This window comes from Drosophila subobscura, chromosome J (genome assembly GCF_008121235.1).
Source record: "Drosophila subobscura isolate 14011-0131.10 chromosome J, UCBerk_Dsub_1.0, whole genome shotgun sequence".
Lineage (NCBI taxonomy): Eukaryota > Metazoa > Arthropoda > Insecta > Diptera > Drosophilidae > Drosophila > Drosophila subobscura.
Window position 1 is genome coordinate 15757127 of NC_048532.1, and position 18568 is coordinate 15775694.

The following is an 18568-nucleotide window of genomic DNA, read 5'->3' on the forward strand; positions in this document are numbered from 1 at the left end:
ACAATCCCTGCCATAAGTGTGATTATTCAACAACGCAGAAAACTCTGTAAAATGGTTTGGCTGCCTTTGATATTCATTTTGTTAATCGCATTTCAATCAATTTCATTCCAATTGTCGCCTCTGGATGGATCGACATTTGTCGTAGACGTGCATGTCCCATGCGTCATGTGAAATATTCAAATTTTGCTTTTGCTTTATCGAGTTTTGCATGTAACGCATAAATAATACACTCCGAGCTCCGATCAACTGCGTCTTGTTCCGCGTCGCTCATACGCACAGTGGGCCGTCAAAGTCAGCGTACGGCGTACAGCGTTGCGTTGGGTGTGCGCTGCATTTATAATTCCCCGTAGTTTTGTTTATTGAACTCACTGGCAAATATATTGTAGCACTAGCTTTTGGGCTGTGACTATTCATGGAATGCTCGCTGATTTATTTCAGCACCCGCCCCGTTCCCCGAGCGAGTGTGAGGGTGAGGAAAATGATTTCATTTGTGGGCGACTAGCGTGACGTCAGCCAGTCAATGCATCCATCGCGATCGGAGCCACACAGCCTATGGAACAGCCTCACACAGCTGTATGGGGGCCTTGAGGTTCTCTGCTCCATTAGACAGCGGCGGCGGCGGCAGCCACTCACCCACGCACTCCACATGACACCACACCACAACACACTCAGATCTCGTATCTGTGGCGCCAAAATAAAGCAAGTTCAATTTGCAACTCCACTTTCGGGGTCTTAAGATCTCGACAGATACTCATGCATACTCGTATTTTGTTTTTTTGTTTTTTTTTGCAGGCGAGACAAATAATTACAACGTTTTTGATTTTTTAATTAAGTCGAGCTTGAAGTCGAGATACAAATAGATATGGATATATGCCACAATACAACAACAATTGCGCCAGACGTGGGTTTGCTGTTTTATGCTCTGTCTTTTCCTATTTTTCTAATGGATTATGAATTTTATATCCCATATACTCTAGCTGAGAGTTTGAGCCAGTTGGCAAATGGATTGAAGAAGGGTTCCATTAAACTTTGAATTTTGGAAGTTATTTTACCCTTTACACAGGGGGAACCCAATCAAATCAGACTCAAGGAATCCCTTTTTTTTTTTTTGAGCAGGGTATTTCTACCATCGATCTAACGCTCTTGGCCTTTTGCTCCCCTTTGTCTATTGATTATTTGATTTGCTGACTCAACCTGCGAGTCGCCCCCAAAAGATTTGTATTTTAAGATATGTTTATTATTTGTCTAGCGCCCGAGGGATACATTGAGCGATAAAAATTGACCAAAAAATATATTTTTAATCATTTTTTAACTGATCGGAAACTGTCGAGACTTCACTTCAATTGGGGGCTGGCTTCACACTTCAAGATCTAACAAATACCAAGGCCAAATGCAAAAACCCTTTCGAAAACAAGATACCTTCCCATAAGAGATCGCATCGAGCCCCGCTCCGTAACTTGTTATGCATTATGGAAGAGCACTCGCAGCTGTTATGTGATCTTTGGACTGAGGTGCGATACTTTGCAATTAGATTTAATTATTCCAAGTGTTCTACTCACATACATATGTGGGGAGAGGGTAGGGTAGATCTGATGTAAGTTCCAAGAGCCAGGCAGCCGGAACAAGTTCGATTTTGGCGCGTGACAACTGCGGGTGGGCCGAGAGGCGGCAAAGAAATCGGCTTAGCGTACTTGCCCCCAAGCAGATTACTTCTGGCACAGAACCCAACAGACCAAACCATCAGGCAGCAGACACCGCTCTGGTCTCTGGCTGGCAGCGGCAGACACCGTAGACACCATAGACACCGTCGCTCTGGGGCTCTTGTTGCTCTGACGATACACGATACACGAATCGACGACTCGAATCGCTGCCGAATCGGCAACTGCTGTGGCTGGAAACGAGCTCCAACCGAATAGCCACAGCCAACCGTTTCTCGATTTGAATTTTTGAAGTTTTTAAACCGTCAACTAAGCGCGCTGCGAATTTAGTGGCAATCGAGCCAGAGAGCTGTACAGACGGACACCACGGACACGAGACGACGCGAAACTTGAGCCGCAAAAACGAAACCGAAAACCGAAACCAAAACCGAATCTAAAGATTGCATCTCGCGTGGGTCGGCAATCGGAAGTGCAATTCTCTTCTCTTCTCTTCTCATCTCTGCTGTAGCAGGCAGCCACCCGACTCCACACTCTCTATCGCTCTGGAGCGGCGGAACTAATTGAACGACGGCAAAACACTTGGAGATCTCATCTCGAACTGGGATAATTGTTATTACATTCGAATGTCGGGGATGAGGGTTGCCAAAATTGGCTAAAGATAACGAATATTCGGTGTAAAAATTGTTAAGTTGTGCGTGTGAAGGCAAGCGTGAAAGAAAACAAGAAGAAAATTGCAAATTAAGATCTTTGTGCCTCAAAGAAGGGATCCAAGACAACAAGAGAAAACCCAACATCATGAGGATCTGTCTGGTGAGTGTTTAATAAGTATATTTAAACGGCGATAAATTGTGTACCAGAGTCAATGATCTATAAAATCGGCGAATAACAGAGTTGGACAAATGTTAATTGCAACTTGTGGATGGTATCTGCATCCCCCTTTTCTGATTTTTGCATGTGTAATTCAGTGTGCTGCGATGGTGCGGAGTGTCGAGAGACCTAGTGTGCGTGTATTGCATTGTACTAAGTGTAGATTCGATTAAAGTCCAGCCGGCGACTTGGTTTCATGTGCATTTGTACTTGGGTTAGGTGTAAGTGTGCTCGCTGAATGAACGCTCAAAGTGTTGGACTAGAATGTGCGAAATTTGGGAGCTTAAATTGGTGTTGCTTAGTGTCTACGCCGACTCGGCGTTCAGCTCATCGCAGCGGTTCTTATTCTTCAGCAAATACGTGGCCAAATAGCTGACCGGATCCGAGGGCCTATCCCGGGCCAAAGCATGCATTCCGTGCAGCAGAATGGGACCCACGGTCTGGTCCAGGTACTGGCGCACTGGCAGCGAATTGGGATCGGGTCGAGGCCGGCTGCAGCTGGCAAACGGTGGAGGTACATCGTCCATCGATTGATCGGACCCTTGGGCGCCAACAGCGTTCAGTCTGGCAAAGTCTGCGCCATCGCCAGCTGCACCGCCGCCCACAGATGCAGCTGCAGCTCCAGGTCCAGGTCCAGCTCCACTGGCGGACATGCGCGTGGCCGGTGCAGCGGCGGGGAGCGGGGTTTCGTTGACGGGCATCACTGTACAAAAAATAAAATTTGTTTGGATATTTGAACTAATTATTATCAAAAAATTTTATTTTTTTACCGATTTTATTTGTTTTAAATATATTTAGATTTATTTTCGAGTTCTGTTCCGTGCGACTGTTTGGTCGGTACTGAATAATCCTAGATATTTCTCAGGCATATTGGAAAATTCTATGCTGAAGTTCAAAGTCAAGGCCTACTCTTTGGAGAGTCAAGCTCCTTGCTGACATCATTCAAAGTTTTCCCACAAATTTCGTATCTCAATCAACGCGTAGATGGCTCGTAAATCCCTCTGGCCATTCATCTATCGCCCATCCATGCGACTGACCTCGCCCCAAACAATTTATGTGAAGCATCCGAAAATTTAAGAGCGTCGCCGGGTTGTCTTCTACTTTGATTTATGGCAAAGCCACTGGGCGAATGCAATTATCTCCCAAGTGGGAGACACCAAGTAATTAAGCGGCTTTTTTGAGGACTGCCCAAGTGCATTGGGCAATTGTCATAAATTGTGGCCCTAATTTGGTTGAAAACTTTGAAGGGGATTCCTCAATCTCTCGCTCGCACAGCGTGTAAGCATGTTCGACAGATTTATTGCCACTTGATTTTATAGATAGAGATACATAGAATCTGCCAGCTAAATTGTTTGATTATCTTTGTAAACACTTTTCTTAATTGCCATCTGTAAATCACAAACACACAAATTCCCCCCGCTGCCTCCCGCCATCACCGCAAGACGATAGATTTGTGTCTCTGTTTATAAAATAAAATCTATTGAATAATTCATGGGAAGCGATTAACACATATTTCGCTATGAGAAACGTGAAAACCTGTAGTTTTTGACCCATATTAGAGAGATTATTTTGCCAGAAATTTGAATATAAATAGAGAGAGAGAGAGACTCGCTGGTTAACGCTATTCCTTAACTGTTTATGTGGAGGCCTCAATTGTCTGGAGTTTCAACAGAAATCGTGCATTACACGGCGGCTTCCCCCAGATATTGATCTTCCAATCGAGTGAGAAATGAAAATCAAGAGCCAAAAGCAAAGGTCACTGGCATAGGGCAAACGAAAGACGAATGACGGATGATGCTAGAGGAAGATGATAATGCTGTATTCAGCTACAAGATGAGTGTATCTCCATGAGTGGGCAGCCGCAGCACGTGGGCAACATTTTCTCGAACTCGAAAGGGAACTACTTGCGCAAAGATCTACCGCGAGAGCCACAGAGAAGTGTAGCCAGCTGCCAGATCTTCAAGGCATATGCAAATGAGTTTGTGCCGCTTCCAAAACAAAACCGAAATTAGCGCAACTGAATTAATTAGCAAGTGGAATCACTTGCCACATTTTACTTTTATTATTTATGTGACCTTGACGGGGAGATGGCGGTACGGACCGGCCGGGCCCTAACGATTTGTTGGAGTGACAGAAATGAATTCAAATTGTCTTTTGCCATTTTGTTTCACATTTCTCTTCTCTACACTCAAGTGCGGCGGCCGGGCCCAAAGCCCAAAGATAGACAGGCACCACTGAGGGGTCCAGTAATTATGCAAGTTTCCCCCGTGAACTCTCCCCCCTTCCGCTGTGATATATAGCCTCTCGTCTCGTCTGGGACCGATTTGTGTTTCTCATGTTTTTCATTTCACAATTACATATTATTAAATATCATTTCCAATGGGTTACCCGCCCTTAGCCTTAGGCTTTCATCTTTTTGGCGTTTTGTTTTCTGCATTTCACGGATACTCATTTTTGGCCAATGATGTTGCAACTTTTACGTAGAAATTCCTCGGCATATCTATCCAACTATTTATGGATCTGTGACCCAATTTCTGCTTGATGGACAGAGCTGGCTAATTTCGGCTTTTATTCTGGGTATTTGCTTCCTCCCACCCTGCATGTGGTTCACACGATTTTGCCCCCAGCGATGGAGATCTCGCAGAATATTTTTGCACTTTTTTTTTTAATGGCTTTTAAAACAAATTAGAGACAGCTGCTGTTTGTTTTTTTGTGCAACTGAATGGGAAGCGGATCCAAAGGCGGGTCACAGCCATAACTACCGTGGAGGCTGGGGCGGGGGAGGGTCATTCCGCCGAGTGAGTGATGTGGGAAGCGCAACAGATGGATGACGATGGGTGCTAACAGCCATAAAACCAGAGGTGCAGAGTTGAACTGATTTGTAGGGTATAGCTCCATAAATTCTGTAGGAATCCTTCTGCCAGTTCCAGCTCTTTCTTTGAGTATTTTTCCACTTAACTGTCTAACGCTGAGTCTTGTGGCCCAACAGAAATGACAGTTTGAACTGCCAACAAGCTGCCAGTTGGCTTTTTGTTAGACTGCAAACGAGGCAACGGCAGACATAATGCCCACACAAGAACTGACAGCGCGAAACAATGTCGCCAGAGAGTCGTACCCCGCTCATATCTCGTTGGAGTCCCACGCATGTGGCATGAGCTGAATGCCAGATGAGAGGAGTAGCGGCAGGAGTAGCTGTTCCACAGATGCTAATCATTTTGGCATGGCAACGAAAGTATGCCAAAGTCAGGCCTGGCCCTTTTCCACAATTTTCCAATTACCATTTCGATTTCGAAAGTAAACACACAATTATCACACATAGTTTGGCGTTGGCTTTTTCAGGAATTTCGTTTTATTTTTTTGCATATAACGCTGACACAGATGGCGCCTCAGCTGTAGTCATGGTGGGGATGGGGGGAAATGTCTGCCTGCCAAAAATGCTTTTCCCACAGCTGTTTTGCTCGGAGTTCATTTACACGCAGCTCACAAGACACAGACAGTGGCAGTGGCAGAGCTACAGCAAAAGCTGTTGCCACCAATTACTATGATTAATTTCGCTTAATATGTGTGCATCGCGAGTGCTCCAAGTGCTCCTCCAAGTGCTGGCAGCAATTATGAAATACGGTTTAGCATTTTAGTGTGTGGCGGTGGCGGCGGCACTGAAGAAGCTCCAGCAAAACAGTTGCATGCCCGCACGGCGCACACACTCCCCTACCGCTACTCATACCTCCCTTCCTCCCACCCCTTGGCTGACAATGAAAATCGACATTAAACAACACGAAAAATTAAAACACGAGCGAGGCGAGCGAGGCGAACAACTTGCATTGCATTGGCCCATGTCGATGGATCGAAGTGGCAGCAGTTGGAGCCTGATCTGAAATTTAATTCGTTGGCTGGCAGGCAACAGGGGGCAGGGGCAGACAGCTAGCCAGCGCTTCGTGCAGCTTTCACTCTCTTTTGGGGCCGAATGTCAACCGTTGACCAGCTCTGCACAACACAGAAAGGTTCGCTTTGGTTTGCTTGTGGCTTGGTTTGGTTTCATTTCTGTGGCCCAAAATCCATTTTCTTGTGGGGCGGAGGTTGGGCGCCAAACTGTGACAAATTGGAGCAAAACCCAGAGCCAAAAAGCTGCCAAGTGCAGTGCCAAAAAGTGCGGAAACATTTCTGGCGACGAAGCGCGAAGTGTGCAAAAACAAACAAAACAAAAACAAAAGACTCAAGACACGAACTTGCCAAAAAGACAGAAGAGGATGGCTGATGAGTCAGGCGTCGCATCGACTGAATTTTCCACTTGGATAACACACACTCTGCTGTTGCTGCTGTTGCTACTGCTCTCTGCCTAATGGCACTATCGACCTTCAGCAGGGAGCCCCATTACACAACGGCACGGCACCAAATCGAGACTCTTTCACGCCTCGAAAAATTGGGCACAGAACACAGCAGAGCCAGAGCAGAGCTCTCCGTCTGCCTGCCATTCTTGTGGACCCCATTATGCAACGCACTTCCATTAAGTGTTCATTATGCAACGCTTTTTATTCCATAAATGTGTCAAACAAAAAATAGATGAAAACTGTCGGAAGCGCCGCTGCCAGGGGCTCCAAAACTCTAGCGGGGTGTGTGAGTGCTGTCCGCCCACGTTCGTCGCTTCTGGATGACCTTGAGGCATTAATGCATGCATCAAGCATGCATTACCATACCCAACACACACACACACATTACCATTTGTGCTTCAATAATTTTTATTTTTATGATGAACATTTGTTTTGACAGCTGACAGGGCGGGGGGTTAGTGTGTAGTCCGATGCATGGCAATTGCATGATTATCATATCATATCATACACCTTGTTTGGGGTGATTCTATTCTAGTCAAAGGCATGCGTGACTGCCGGAAAACTATGCGGATTTCGCACTTTACAACCCATAACAGGCCATAACTTGTTCACGCAACAAAACACAGCACAACAGAAGGCAGAGAGTCTTTTGTGGTATCACACCCCAAGTGCCACAAATATGGAGAGCAGCTGTGGATAGCTTTGCTATGATGCAATGCTGCTGTCAGTCAGTGTTTCGAGTGCAATCTCTGATGCAGATCGAATGGGCAATACCCTCTGCCTTAGCAGCAAGTGAAATGTGATGCAAGTGACTTCTGTGCATGGGTTTGGACTGAAACTGAGAAGTATTATTTATAAGAATTAGCATTAGAACAGCAGCAGCTGGTTGACTGTTGTAAAACTGGGTTACTTGAAGGCGTACAAATATGTTTAGTATCCGATCTGATTGAATGGCTTTTCAATGGAACAAACAAGACAGGCAGCAGGCAGGCAGGCAGCTATCTGCGAACTCAGCTGCGTGGCTGGCTGATTTGATTGAGGGGAGGGTTCTACACACAGCCCACACACTCTTTTATAGTTGAAGTCTTAGCTATGGGCATGGTTCAAGCACTCAGCGTTCAATTGTATAACCGCTTACACTATTTCTCTCTATACTCGTGGTGTTTATTGTTGTTGTGCTCCAAGACAAACAGGAAGTGCCACAGCCGAAAAAAAATACGTTGACCAAAAAAGGCCAGGCGTTCGATTTTTTCCGTTCGTTTAGGATTTTTTTTGCAGTTACAAAAAACAAAGTCAAAGATCTAATGAAATTTAATACAATTTTGGCTGCCACACAGCTGCTTCCCACCGCTGAAAACTTGGCTCAAAATCTGACAGCGGGCTCTAGTCGGCTCTGGTCTGATCTGTCTGTCTGTCATCCCACTATGTGGGTGTTTCTCTCTCCTCCAACTCGAATCTCTTTCGGCATGGATCCAAAGTGTAATTCAATCGTTGTTTCTGCTGTTTTGTTGCTGTCGTTGCGGGTCACATTCTTGGAATCGTTTGTGTCTAATCAAATGTTTCATTAGTTGAATCTATTGTCTCGAATTACGCTGAATGTTGACTGCTGTTGCCGCTGCTGCTGTTGATGTCATATGTGGAATGTGAGCAATTAGAAATTATTATTTGCTTGAATGATCATCAGGGCATTCATTGCTTAATGTTTGTTGAAAGCGAAAAGTGTTCCAAGGAGGTGCATTTAAGATGATTCATGGAAAATTACTCTACTTTATTCTTGCTTAAAATTAATTGTAATTCAAGTTCGACCAATGTTGAAGCTTCCTTTTTCCACAAGTTCGTGTCTTAATATATTCGTTTAGGCCTGCAAGTACTTTTCTCTGTGTTTCGTTTCCTTGATTGTCATTAAAAAATTATCTAATAAATGATATAGAATTATAGTTTTTGTTTTCATGGAATTCTTAGCTGGGTTCATCATTTCAATGAATCACTTTTGTTTACCGGCAAAGTTTGTGTCTCAAGTTTTTCGTTTCGTTCTCGACTTGAACTTATTTTATGTGGGAGTCTTTCCTCGTGTAATTTCTATGGCTCATAGACATGTCATGTCACATGTTTCTTGAATGCCAATCTAATTATGAGACATTCAATTTAACCAAATTAAATTAAATTATAGTTTTAATGCACCCAAAAAACTGCTTGTTGTCTGAGGGAAGTCTGAATCATTTTGGTGTTTCCCCAATTTGTATTTTCCATCATAAACTAGATTATATTGCCTGCTATTTTGTATGGGTTTTCATGCCACATGATTCATGAGTGCACTCCGCATGCCGGAAGCAATCATCCGCCGCATTCATTATGTGTAAACTGGGAAACGAAAAACCCATCGAAACATGCACTCTCCCAGCTATCTCGATGGCGGGTATGCAAAACACTCCCCAAAAACAAATCGGAACCAACCCAAAAACGCAAGCCCAAACCTGTATCTCAAACACCGAACCGAATCGAATGCGATATCCACATGAGTTTCGCTATGAAACCGTATCGATTTGAAAGGGGGTCTGTTTCGGGTGCTTCATTAGCTCTTTGTTCGTGCTCAGAATGCAGGCAGGCAGGCGGTCAGACAGGCAGCCATCAAATTGCCATTTTCTTTCGGATCATTTATCATCGCACCACTGTCCCATGGCTCCGGCTGGGTCTGCTCTAGTAAATTCAGAGCAAACTGATCATAATTGAAGTGAATTTTAATTAAAAAACTGTGAGCAGTGGGGCAGTGAAGGTCATTCGTGTGGCAACCGAAATTATGGCTTTGTTTCTATCATTTTTTGGCGCAGAATTCTTTGTTCAGTTTTTTTGGGGTCAGCTTTTGAGGTCCAATTTGAGATGTTGCGTAAATTACAGAAAGGGAGGGGAGGAGTGGTACTCAGAAGGTGGTGTGGCGGGCTTATGGAGCGGGGGAGAGATTGTTGCGCAACATTTGTTGGCAAGGTTTGGTTGTTGTTGTTGTTGCTGTGTTACCATTCCGACGAGCGGCAGCCACCAAAAATTACAAGAAGAAACGAGAAGGCTGCCGCTTAGAGGTCGAAGCTTTGGATACCCTCAAAGAATGATACATTTTTAGGGTAAAGACAATGATAGATATTGGTAGCTATTGATGTGTTTCTGGCCACTACTTCATGGGCCTCCTTCCTGTTTCAAACACCTCCTCAAAGTCAACAAACTCCTCTCAAAGTGCCAGGGTATACCTCTGTAGTGTAACAAAAATTGCGCGCCAAAGGAAAACGTGATTTTCCACTTTTGATTTTGTTGTTTTGTTGTTTTTGCTGCTGTTTTCTTTTGGTTTTAAGGCGCGCTCCACACTCTCGAGCCCAAAAGGAGTTCAGTCCAGTCCGCATATGCCGGGAGACGTCTCCAGCGATTCTCACGTAACCGCAGACACTGCCACAACACCAACAATAACAACAATAACAACAGCTTTAGCTGCAACATATGCTGCCACAGCTCCAGGCTGGGATCCCGCAACCGGTTGGGTAACTGGATGTCTGCCGTATTGGGGGCTGCTCTGGCTCTGGCTCTGGTTGTGGCGCTCCATTCATGGAGCCTTTACGCTCCACGCTGGCTGGCCACTTTTACTCTCGTTTTGGCCAGAGACAGCGGAAATGGCCGCAATAATTTGTTGGCAATTTATTTCATTGCGTTAGCTGATTTAATAAATCTCCAACTCCAATGGATGCTGGCACTAAACACGCGAATGCTCGTACCTAGCGAATTATGAGTAATTGTTGAATGGCTTATTGTCTGTGAGAAAGTGAGGGAGATAAATGTTTAGCTGAGGGTTTTATGTATACCCTTTCTTCCCCTTTAAATATACATTTATTTCCTTTATTCTGCCATCACTGTTCCCAAAATAAATTAAAGAAAGTGTTGGACTTCCAGGCTGACCTTTCTTTCTGCTCTCCCGCTGATGTAATCGACGAAATTTCTTTGTGTTGAACCATAATTAATGATGCTTAGTGTTAGTCTGTGACAGGTGTTAGTCATTATGGCCATAAATCAATAAGTAAAAGAGTGTTTGAATGGGATGTAGGAGCCCAAAGGTAGAACAAAGTTCCACCTCAACCGCCATTAAAGGAAGTTCATTCTGCGCGGTTCAATTATTCCGAAATAAATGTGTCTCAACAATTAATTAAAGCGCCATAAATTGCGAGAATGTAAGGAGAGTCACCAGTAGATGAATAATAAGCGGCTAACGAGCACGAAATTATAATAAAATGTCAGCGTAGTCGAAAATTAGCCTCCAGTCTCTCGCGGCTTACACGTCTTGTGCTCCTCCCACTGCCTTTTCGGGCGAGATGTTTGATGAAATTTATGACGGAATAAGCAGCGTAATTGAAGTGTACTCAGAAATACTCAGAAACGTGCGGGTGGTAGAATAATTGGCTAAAAGAATCTTAATGTGGCATTCAACCTTAACCGTGAGGCGAAGCCAATCCCAAGCGAAAACAAATCAACATCTGCATAACGCATACGCAGAGTTCAACCGGTTGCTGCTAAAAAAAACACTTTCACATGCCGCATTTCCGTACGCAGCAAGTTGCACAACAACTACAACTGCCACTGCAACACTGTCACCTTGACTCTGAAACGTGCCTGCCCCCAAAGGCTGCCCCACCGGAAAGCCACTGTTGGACTGCTGCCTCTTTGGGGGCTTCGCCGCAGCTGTCCACGGATACCATTTGTTTGTCCAGCTTGTCTCTCTCCCCCATTTGGAGCAGTTTTTCACTAATCAACGACATTAACGCTTTACTTGCAGCTGGCATTCGTTGCCCTGGCAGCGTTTATCTCTGATATTGGAGCCAGTCAGAGTCCCAGCTCCAGTCAGTACCACATCCAGACGGATGAGGGGCCAGAGCGGTATTTCCGCTTCCAAACGGACAACGGACAGTTCCGGAAGGAGAAGCGTCTGCAGGATGGCACTGTCATAGGTGAGTGGACTGCCGTCAATGCCATTAAGTGATGGTCACTCACCTTTCCCTCTCCATCCCCTCTCTTCCAGGCACTGAGGCATGGATCGATGCGGCGGGGTATCTACGACAGAAGGACTACATAGCCGACAAGCAGGGCTATAGAATACTCAAGTCCAAGACCATCTATGTGGGCCAGGGACGTCCCATTGAGGTAGGTTTATGCTGCCACTCTCCATGGCCAACTTCTCTCATGAACTTCTTCCACAGGATGCCATCAAATCCACAAAGGCAGCGCCTGCACAGTCCGGCATACTGGTCGATGGAGGATCTTCGGGTGCTGGTTCCAGGAACACCTTTGGCGGCTATCAAAGACCCGCCTATGGCTACGTTAGTTCCACAACTTCGACCACCACTCAAGCTCCGCCTTTGGACTTGCAGCTGGACTTGGATCCACTGGTGGACTCTGGCGTGGGCAAGCTCAACTATCTGCCGCCAGAAGAGGCAGCCAAGATCCAGCCTCAGTCCCAGCTGGGCTTCGATCACTATCCGGATGAGCTGCCTCGAGCGAGGGGCCAACTATTGTCCGGTCAGCACACGCCGCTGGTGCACATCCAGCCGAATGCAGAGCCCGTGGACAATGGCCTCAATGCCATCAACGTGTACGATGCGGAGGCGCATAGGGACTTTGGCCATGGACAATTTGGATCGGTGATCAGCTCCACGACGCCGCAACCGCCGCTGCTGTCGATGCTGCCACCCTTGGGCACTCCGCACAGACGCCGCCTGCGTCCGCGTCCCACTGCCATTGGGATTGTCTCCAGCACTCCATCGCCCATTGCTGCCGGGGATTCCTATGGATTCTCTGTTCCAGCGCCATTTGCTGCACCGCCTTCGGCTGCGCCGCCTTCTGGCTATCATTATGCGCCCTCGGCAACGCCCTCAACGAGTGGTTATGCTCCCTCCTCAGCCTCAAATAGCGGTTATGGCTACTACACGCCCAATTCCCCGCTGGAGGTGAATTCGCTGGAGGCTGCTCTACTGCCACCGCTGCCATCTCGAGCATACCGCCGCCGCCTGCGTCCCGTGCAGAGCAATCACTTGGATGAGCTCAGTGCCGCTGGCTACGATGGTGTGGGCACCACTCGCAACGGTTTCCGGTATGTGCTGCCAAAGCAGTACCACGAGGAGGAGACGAGCCCGGCGGATGGCAAGCGGGCGGGCAGCTTTGGCTACGTGGATCCCTTCGGCATTCGGCGCGTGGTCTACTACAATGCCTCCCCGGGACGGGGCTTCATTCACAGGAACAACAATCAGTATGTGGGTGCGAATGGAGCGCCCTACGATGCGCCGGGTCCAGCGCAGCTGGTGAATGAGTAGAGTTCTCCCACACATTTAATCTTTCCCGAAGCACTGCCTCCCCTCCTCCAAGCGGAGCCTCTCTCTCTCACACATGAAGCACCAAAACTAACCGTAGAACCTCAGAATAACACTTAAGATTAACCATGTACATAATCCCCGCTTTTAGCATCATTCTCTCTCACTCTCTCTGTCTATCTCTTCCACACACACACAAAGAAAACGACATCTGTGTTAATTAATTTAATGCTTAAACACATTTAAATGTAAATTAATTTATAAACGAACAATTTTTGTGCAATTAGCGCCTAGAATTAGGTACATTAGGGGCCGCCTCAGAACAGCCGCGCACAGGCAGGCAGGCAGCTCATTGCAGTGCTGCAGTTGAGTAGGAGCATTCGTTTCATGTATTAATCTTGCCATATTAACGAAAAGTAATTAAACAAAACGCTCACTCCCCCACACCCAAGCCCAAACATTTATCCAATCCTTAGCATATATTTAAAACGATATAGAACCGATAATGATGCACCGTTTCTTTGCCAATAGCTGTTCATTGAATGTATGTAAACCGATGTGTTAAGATTATAGCGAATATTTTTTTGTTTGTGGTAGAAAAATGAGCACCCGTTGCCAAGAAACCTCCAGCAAAGTACGACAAAGTTCTTTGTGTAATTAATTAAGCAAAATGTATAATAATAAAATAAAAGATATAATTATTTAAATGACAAGTGTGTGTAAACTATTTTCTTTGAGGGAGCAAAAGGTCGGGTAAGAGGAAAACTTTACAGAGATTTATTTACTTGCCAAACTTCAATTTGTCAAGGAGAACTTAGATTGCTTGGAACCATATGCCAGGGCGGCTCTGTTTTTTGGCTAAATTGTAGTAAATTGTATAATCAGTAGGCTGATTATATCCACTTATTCTCCCAACTCTCACAACAACGTCGTATCTGGTGCAGTCTCTGTTTAAAACTCGATTTGTTTCAAATTTTGCTTCGCAGTTATTTAATTTCACAAATTTTATTTACGGAAAAGAAACAACCTTCTGGTGATAGAAAAGTGAAACTATTTAGCCATGAATTTGCTGCCTTTATTGTTGCTACTGCTGCTCGTCAATTGGCATCCGCTGAAAACTGAGGCAGCCAATATACTCTGCCTCGTGGGCACTGCACGTCACAACAATCCCGGCTGGACACAACCGCTCTTCGAGGCGTTGGCTGAACGCGGCCACCGCCTCACCGTGCTGAGCACTGCTCCAGCTCCAGCTCCAGCTCCAAAGCAGAAAGTGGAAGGCATCACTGTATTCTCGCTGCCCAACGATTATGATGTGGTGCACAAGTACTTTGTCAGCCGCACGTCCTCCTATAGCTCGGTTTTCACTGCACAGCAAATGTTTGTCTGGCACGACGTACCTTTGGGCAGCTGCCGTTCGGTGATGGAATCCCCAATGCTGGCCAAGCTACGTGCCCAATTGATTGATGAGGTAGCCGACCAAGATTTGATCATCTCCGATGCCACCAATGGCATCGAATGCCTGCTGCCGCTGGTGCCCAAGGCTCGTTCCATACCCATTCTGGGCGTGAGTGGCGGCAAGCTGACGTCGGACCTACTGAAGTTGGTACGGGCTGAGGACACCATCAATGTGGCAAGGATTCCACATCCCATAAGCCAGCTACCGGAACAAATGGACTTTGTGGGCCGTCTGCAAAACTGCGGCTTGTATTTGGTGGAGAAATTGTGAGTTTGGCACCGGGAAAGTGATTCTGACTAATGACTGCCTCTGCCCTAGACTTTCCTGGTCCGATATTTTTACCATTACCAGGGGCGCAGTGGCACGCAAGGATCACGTCTATCCACCCCTTAAGTTGATGCTGCTGAACACCCATTCCACACTGGATTACGCACAGAATCTCCCAGCCAGCGTGATCGAAGTGGGAGGCCTTCACATTTGGACCAAGTCCAGGCCTCTGCCGGCGAACATACAAAAATTCGTGGATAAATTCATCAATGCGATTGTCTACATTAATTTTCCGCACATTGATCTGTTTTTTGGTATTGGAACTAAGGCTGTGGTGCACATGGCCAAGCGGCATCCCACTTACGGCTTCATCTGGAATGTGGAGAATGTCAAGGAGCTGCCCGAGAAGATGAACAACATTTTGACGCTGCATGTGGATGCAAGACTGCAGCAGGATATACTAGGTATGTTTTTAGGAAGCAGCTCTCTCTAATTTCAATGATTTTAAATATTTTCCTCCACAGCACAATCCGGTGTGAAGTGCTTCCTCAATCATGGCGACAGTTTCAGCCTCCAAGAGGCCATCTACCATGCCGTGCCCGTGCTGGTAATTCCACTGATACTCGAACAATTCAATGTAGGTTCCCGTTTCATCATTGAGGCTTCCATCTAACATCTTCCTCCCTCTCCCCCGTAGAACGCTCTGCGCATCGAAGAACGCAATCTTGGAGTCATCCTCCCGACCAACACTTTCTTTGAGCTGACCATGGCCAGAACCCTTAAGCGCGTACTCAACAATCAGGCGATCTACACGGCTGTCTCCCAGGCTCAGGTCAAGTTCCGCACACGTCCCATGCCACCGCTGGAGCAGGCCGTGTGGCACGTGGAACATCTGGTCACCGAACCCGAACTCTACAGCCAGCTGGCCAGACCATCCGTCAACTTTGTGGTGTCCCACTCGCTGGACATTTTGGCCATTCCAGCCATAGCTCTGCTGATATTAATGGCCAATGTGCTGCTCTTGGTGTTCCAGTTGATGCAATCCAACGACGAGTCCCAGAAATCAGTTCCCCAGAAGCGTGTACATTATTTTCGCGACAATGATGCCAATGAGATGACTTATGCGACCTGGGAAGACTATGCCACACGCACTGGCAATGTGACTCGCTCGACAGAAGAGAATTCTTCAGATATTGATGAGACATTGGGGCAGCGCGTGAAGAGTCGTCTGGAGAAAAAGACGGACTAAATTCGTAACACATCGATTGATCTTTAACTATTGTATAACCCAAGAAAAACTGACTAATAAATAATCTATGAATATCTGAAGAAAACCTACTTCTACATTCAGTTTACATCTTTCGTTCAGCTTAAGTTAATTTTTGGCACCGCCCAAAAGTTGGCCATGCTCTACGACTCTCGGACTGCTCTTTCAATCTATAGATTAACAAAGAGCGAGGGATCTTAAGAGCGAGCTCAGCGGCAGGTAAGCCGAGCCACAGGTAGGCACGATGACTCCCTGGCCCGAACTCATTTTATGGCAACAACTCAGACAAAAGACGACCACGAATGCGCTTGGCCAGCAATAAAAATCGATGCCTTCAGTGCGTTTCTAGAACTCTCCGCGACAAGAGCTGTAAAACTGTGACTGTAAAAATGCTAACGAAGCTGCTGAAGATCAGCTGCACCTCGAGGCAGTGCACCTTTGCCAAGCCCTTTGAGGCCATGCCGGGACCACGCGGACCTTGGGGTTTAGGAAATCTCTACAACTATATGCCGGGCATTGGCTCGTATTCCTTTCTGCGACTGCATCAGGCCGGACAGGACAAGTACGAGCGTTACGGTGCGATTGTCAGGGAGACTATGGCGCCAGGGCAGGACATCGTTTGGCTGTACGACCCCAAGGATATTGCCACGCTGCTGAACGAACGCGATTGTCCGCAGCGGCGCAGTCATTTGGCACTCGCCCAGTACCGCCGCCAGCGTCCGCATGTGTACAAGACCACAGGTCTGCTGCCCACCAATGGCCCCGAGTGGTGGCGTCTCCGCTCACAGCTACAGAAGGAGCTGAGTGCGCCGAAGAGTGTAAGGAACTTTATACCCCAAGTGGATGGTGTGACGCGAGAGTTTTTGGCATTCCTTAGGGAATCCTCGTGCGATGGAGATGCCGTCGATATGCTGCCAAAGCTAACAAGATTGAATCTGGAACGTAAGGGGAGAACAAAGAATCGATCTGTGACCTTTCTTATATGAGTTCCCTTCTAGTTACTTGCCTGCTCACCTTTGGTGCCCGCCTGGACTCCTTCTCGCCAGAGGAACAGTCTCCCCACTCACGATCCACGCACCTGATGCACGCTGCCGAGACCACCAACAGCTGCATTCTGCCCACAGATCAGGGCCTGCAGCTGTGGCGGCTTATGGAGACACCCAGCTATAGGAAGTTACGGAGGGCACAGTCCTACATGGAGAGCGTGGCCCTCAAACTGATGGAGAGCTGCTCCGCCGATCAATCCTCTCTGATCTCCACGTACCTACAGAACCCTGAGCTCGATCGCAGCGATGTGGTGGGCACTGCAGCGGATCTCCTTTTGGCTGGCATCGATACAACATCGTATGCGTCTGCCTTCCTGCTCTACCATGTGGCTCGGCATCCGGAGGTGCAGCAGAGACTCCATGCGGAGGCGAGAAGAGTGCTGCCCGATGCCGATCAGCCGCTCTCTGCGGACGCTCTTCGCACGGACATCACGTACACGAGAGCCGTGCTGAAGGAATCGCTGCGCCTGAATCCCATTTCGGTTGGAGTTGGACGAGTACTTAACCAGGACACGGTGCTCAGTGGTTACTTTGTGCCCAAGGGGGTAAGAGTTAGCTCATCCTTAAGGGTTCCCCAATGAAATTCCTTCTTCTGCAGACCACTGTTGTGACTCAGAATATGATTGCCTGCCGCTTGGAGCAGCACTTTCCGGATCCCCTACTCTTCCAGCCTGATCGTTGGCTGCAGCAGCGCAATGCCCTCAATCCCTACCTGGTGTTGCCCTTTGGCCATGGAATGCGCGCCTGCATAGCCCGCCGTCTGGCGGAGCAGAACATCCATGTGCTGCTCTTGCGGGTAAGCACACAAACAGTGACGATCTTTGATCGTTTCCCAAAGCAATTTGTTAGTCAAAACGATCGCTTCTCATGCTATTTGCATTTTCCAGCTGCTGCGTAACTTTGAGCTCATCTGGCGAGGGGGATCGGATGCGAAATTGGATGTCGTCACGCTGCTGATCAATAAACCAGATGCTCCCGTACTGATCGAGCTTCGGCCGCGTTCCAAATGATTTGCAAGTCTGAAATGTATGAGAGGTTCAGTTGAGTTGCTTCAGTTTCGGTTTTAAATAAATTGTTTACTTTAATTATACCCGGTACTCGAAGAGTAAATAGGGTATATTGTATTTGTGCACATAACGGTTGTATGTAACGCACAGAAGGAAACGTTTCCGACCCCATAAAGTATATATATTCTTGATCAGCATCAATAGCCGAGTCTCTGTCTGTCTGTCTGTCTGTCCGTCTGTCCGTCTGTCCGTCCTGATGAGCGCCTAGTACTCAGAGACTATAAGAGCTAGAGCCACAAAATTTTGCATCCAGACTTCTGTATGCTCACACTGTTAC

At 46.9% G+C, this 18568-nt stretch overlaps 4 protein-coding genes across 4 annotated transcripts; 3 read left to right on the top strand and 1 right to left on the bottom strand.

Moving 5' to 3' along the window:
- The first annotated feature begins 1940 nt into the window (after window positions 1-1940).
- On the top strand, window positions 1941-13415 carry LOC117892979. The gene is made up of 4 exons (XM_034799323.1): window positions 1941-2468; window positions 11661-11832; window positions 11904-12025; window positions 12082-13415. The coding sequence occupies exons 1-4, from the start codon at window positions 2454-2456 to the stop codon at window positions 13189-13191; spliced, it is 1419 nt and encodes a 472-aa protein (XP_034655214.1). The 5' UTR covers window positions 1941-2453; the 3' UTR covers window positions 13192-13415.
- On the bottom strand, window positions 2465-3353 carry LOC117892989 (protein dpy-30 homolog). The gene is made up of 2 exons (XM_034799341.1): window positions 3296-3353; window positions 2465-3228 (listed from the first exon to the last, which is right to left on the bottom strand). The coding sequence occupies exon 2, from the start codon at window positions 3224-3226 to the stop codon at window positions 2831-2833; it is 396 nt and encodes a 131-aa protein (XP_034655232.1). The 5' UTR covers window positions 3227-3228; window positions 3296-3353; the 3' UTR covers window positions 2465-2830.
- A 724-nt stretch (window positions 13416-14139) lies between the features above and the next one.
- LOC117892974 (UDP-glucuronosyltransferase 2B15) lies at window positions 14140-16194 on the top strand. The gene is made up of 4 exons (XM_034799314.1): window positions 14140-14910; window positions 14963-15375; window positions 15436-15548; window positions 15609-16194. Exons 1-4 carry the CDS (start codon window positions 14249-14251, stop codon window positions 16158-16160), a joined length of 1740 nt encoding a protein of 579 aa, XP_034655205.1. The 5' UTR covers window positions 14140-14248; the 3' UTR covers window positions 16161-16194.
- A 296-nt stretch (window positions 16195-16490) lies between these two features.
- Window positions 16491-18284, top strand: LOC117892977 (cytochrome P450 302a1, mitochondrial). The gene is made up of 4 exons (XM_034799319.1): window positions 16491-17120; window positions 17177-17769; window positions 17823-18020; window positions 18112-18284. The coding sequence occupies exons 1-4, from the start codon at window positions 16568-16570 to the stop codon at window positions 18232-18234; spliced, it is 1467 nt and encodes a 488-aa protein (XP_034655210.1). The 5' UTR covers window positions 16491-16567; the 3' UTR covers window positions 18235-18284.
- Window positions 18285-18568: the final 284 nt, after the last annotated feature.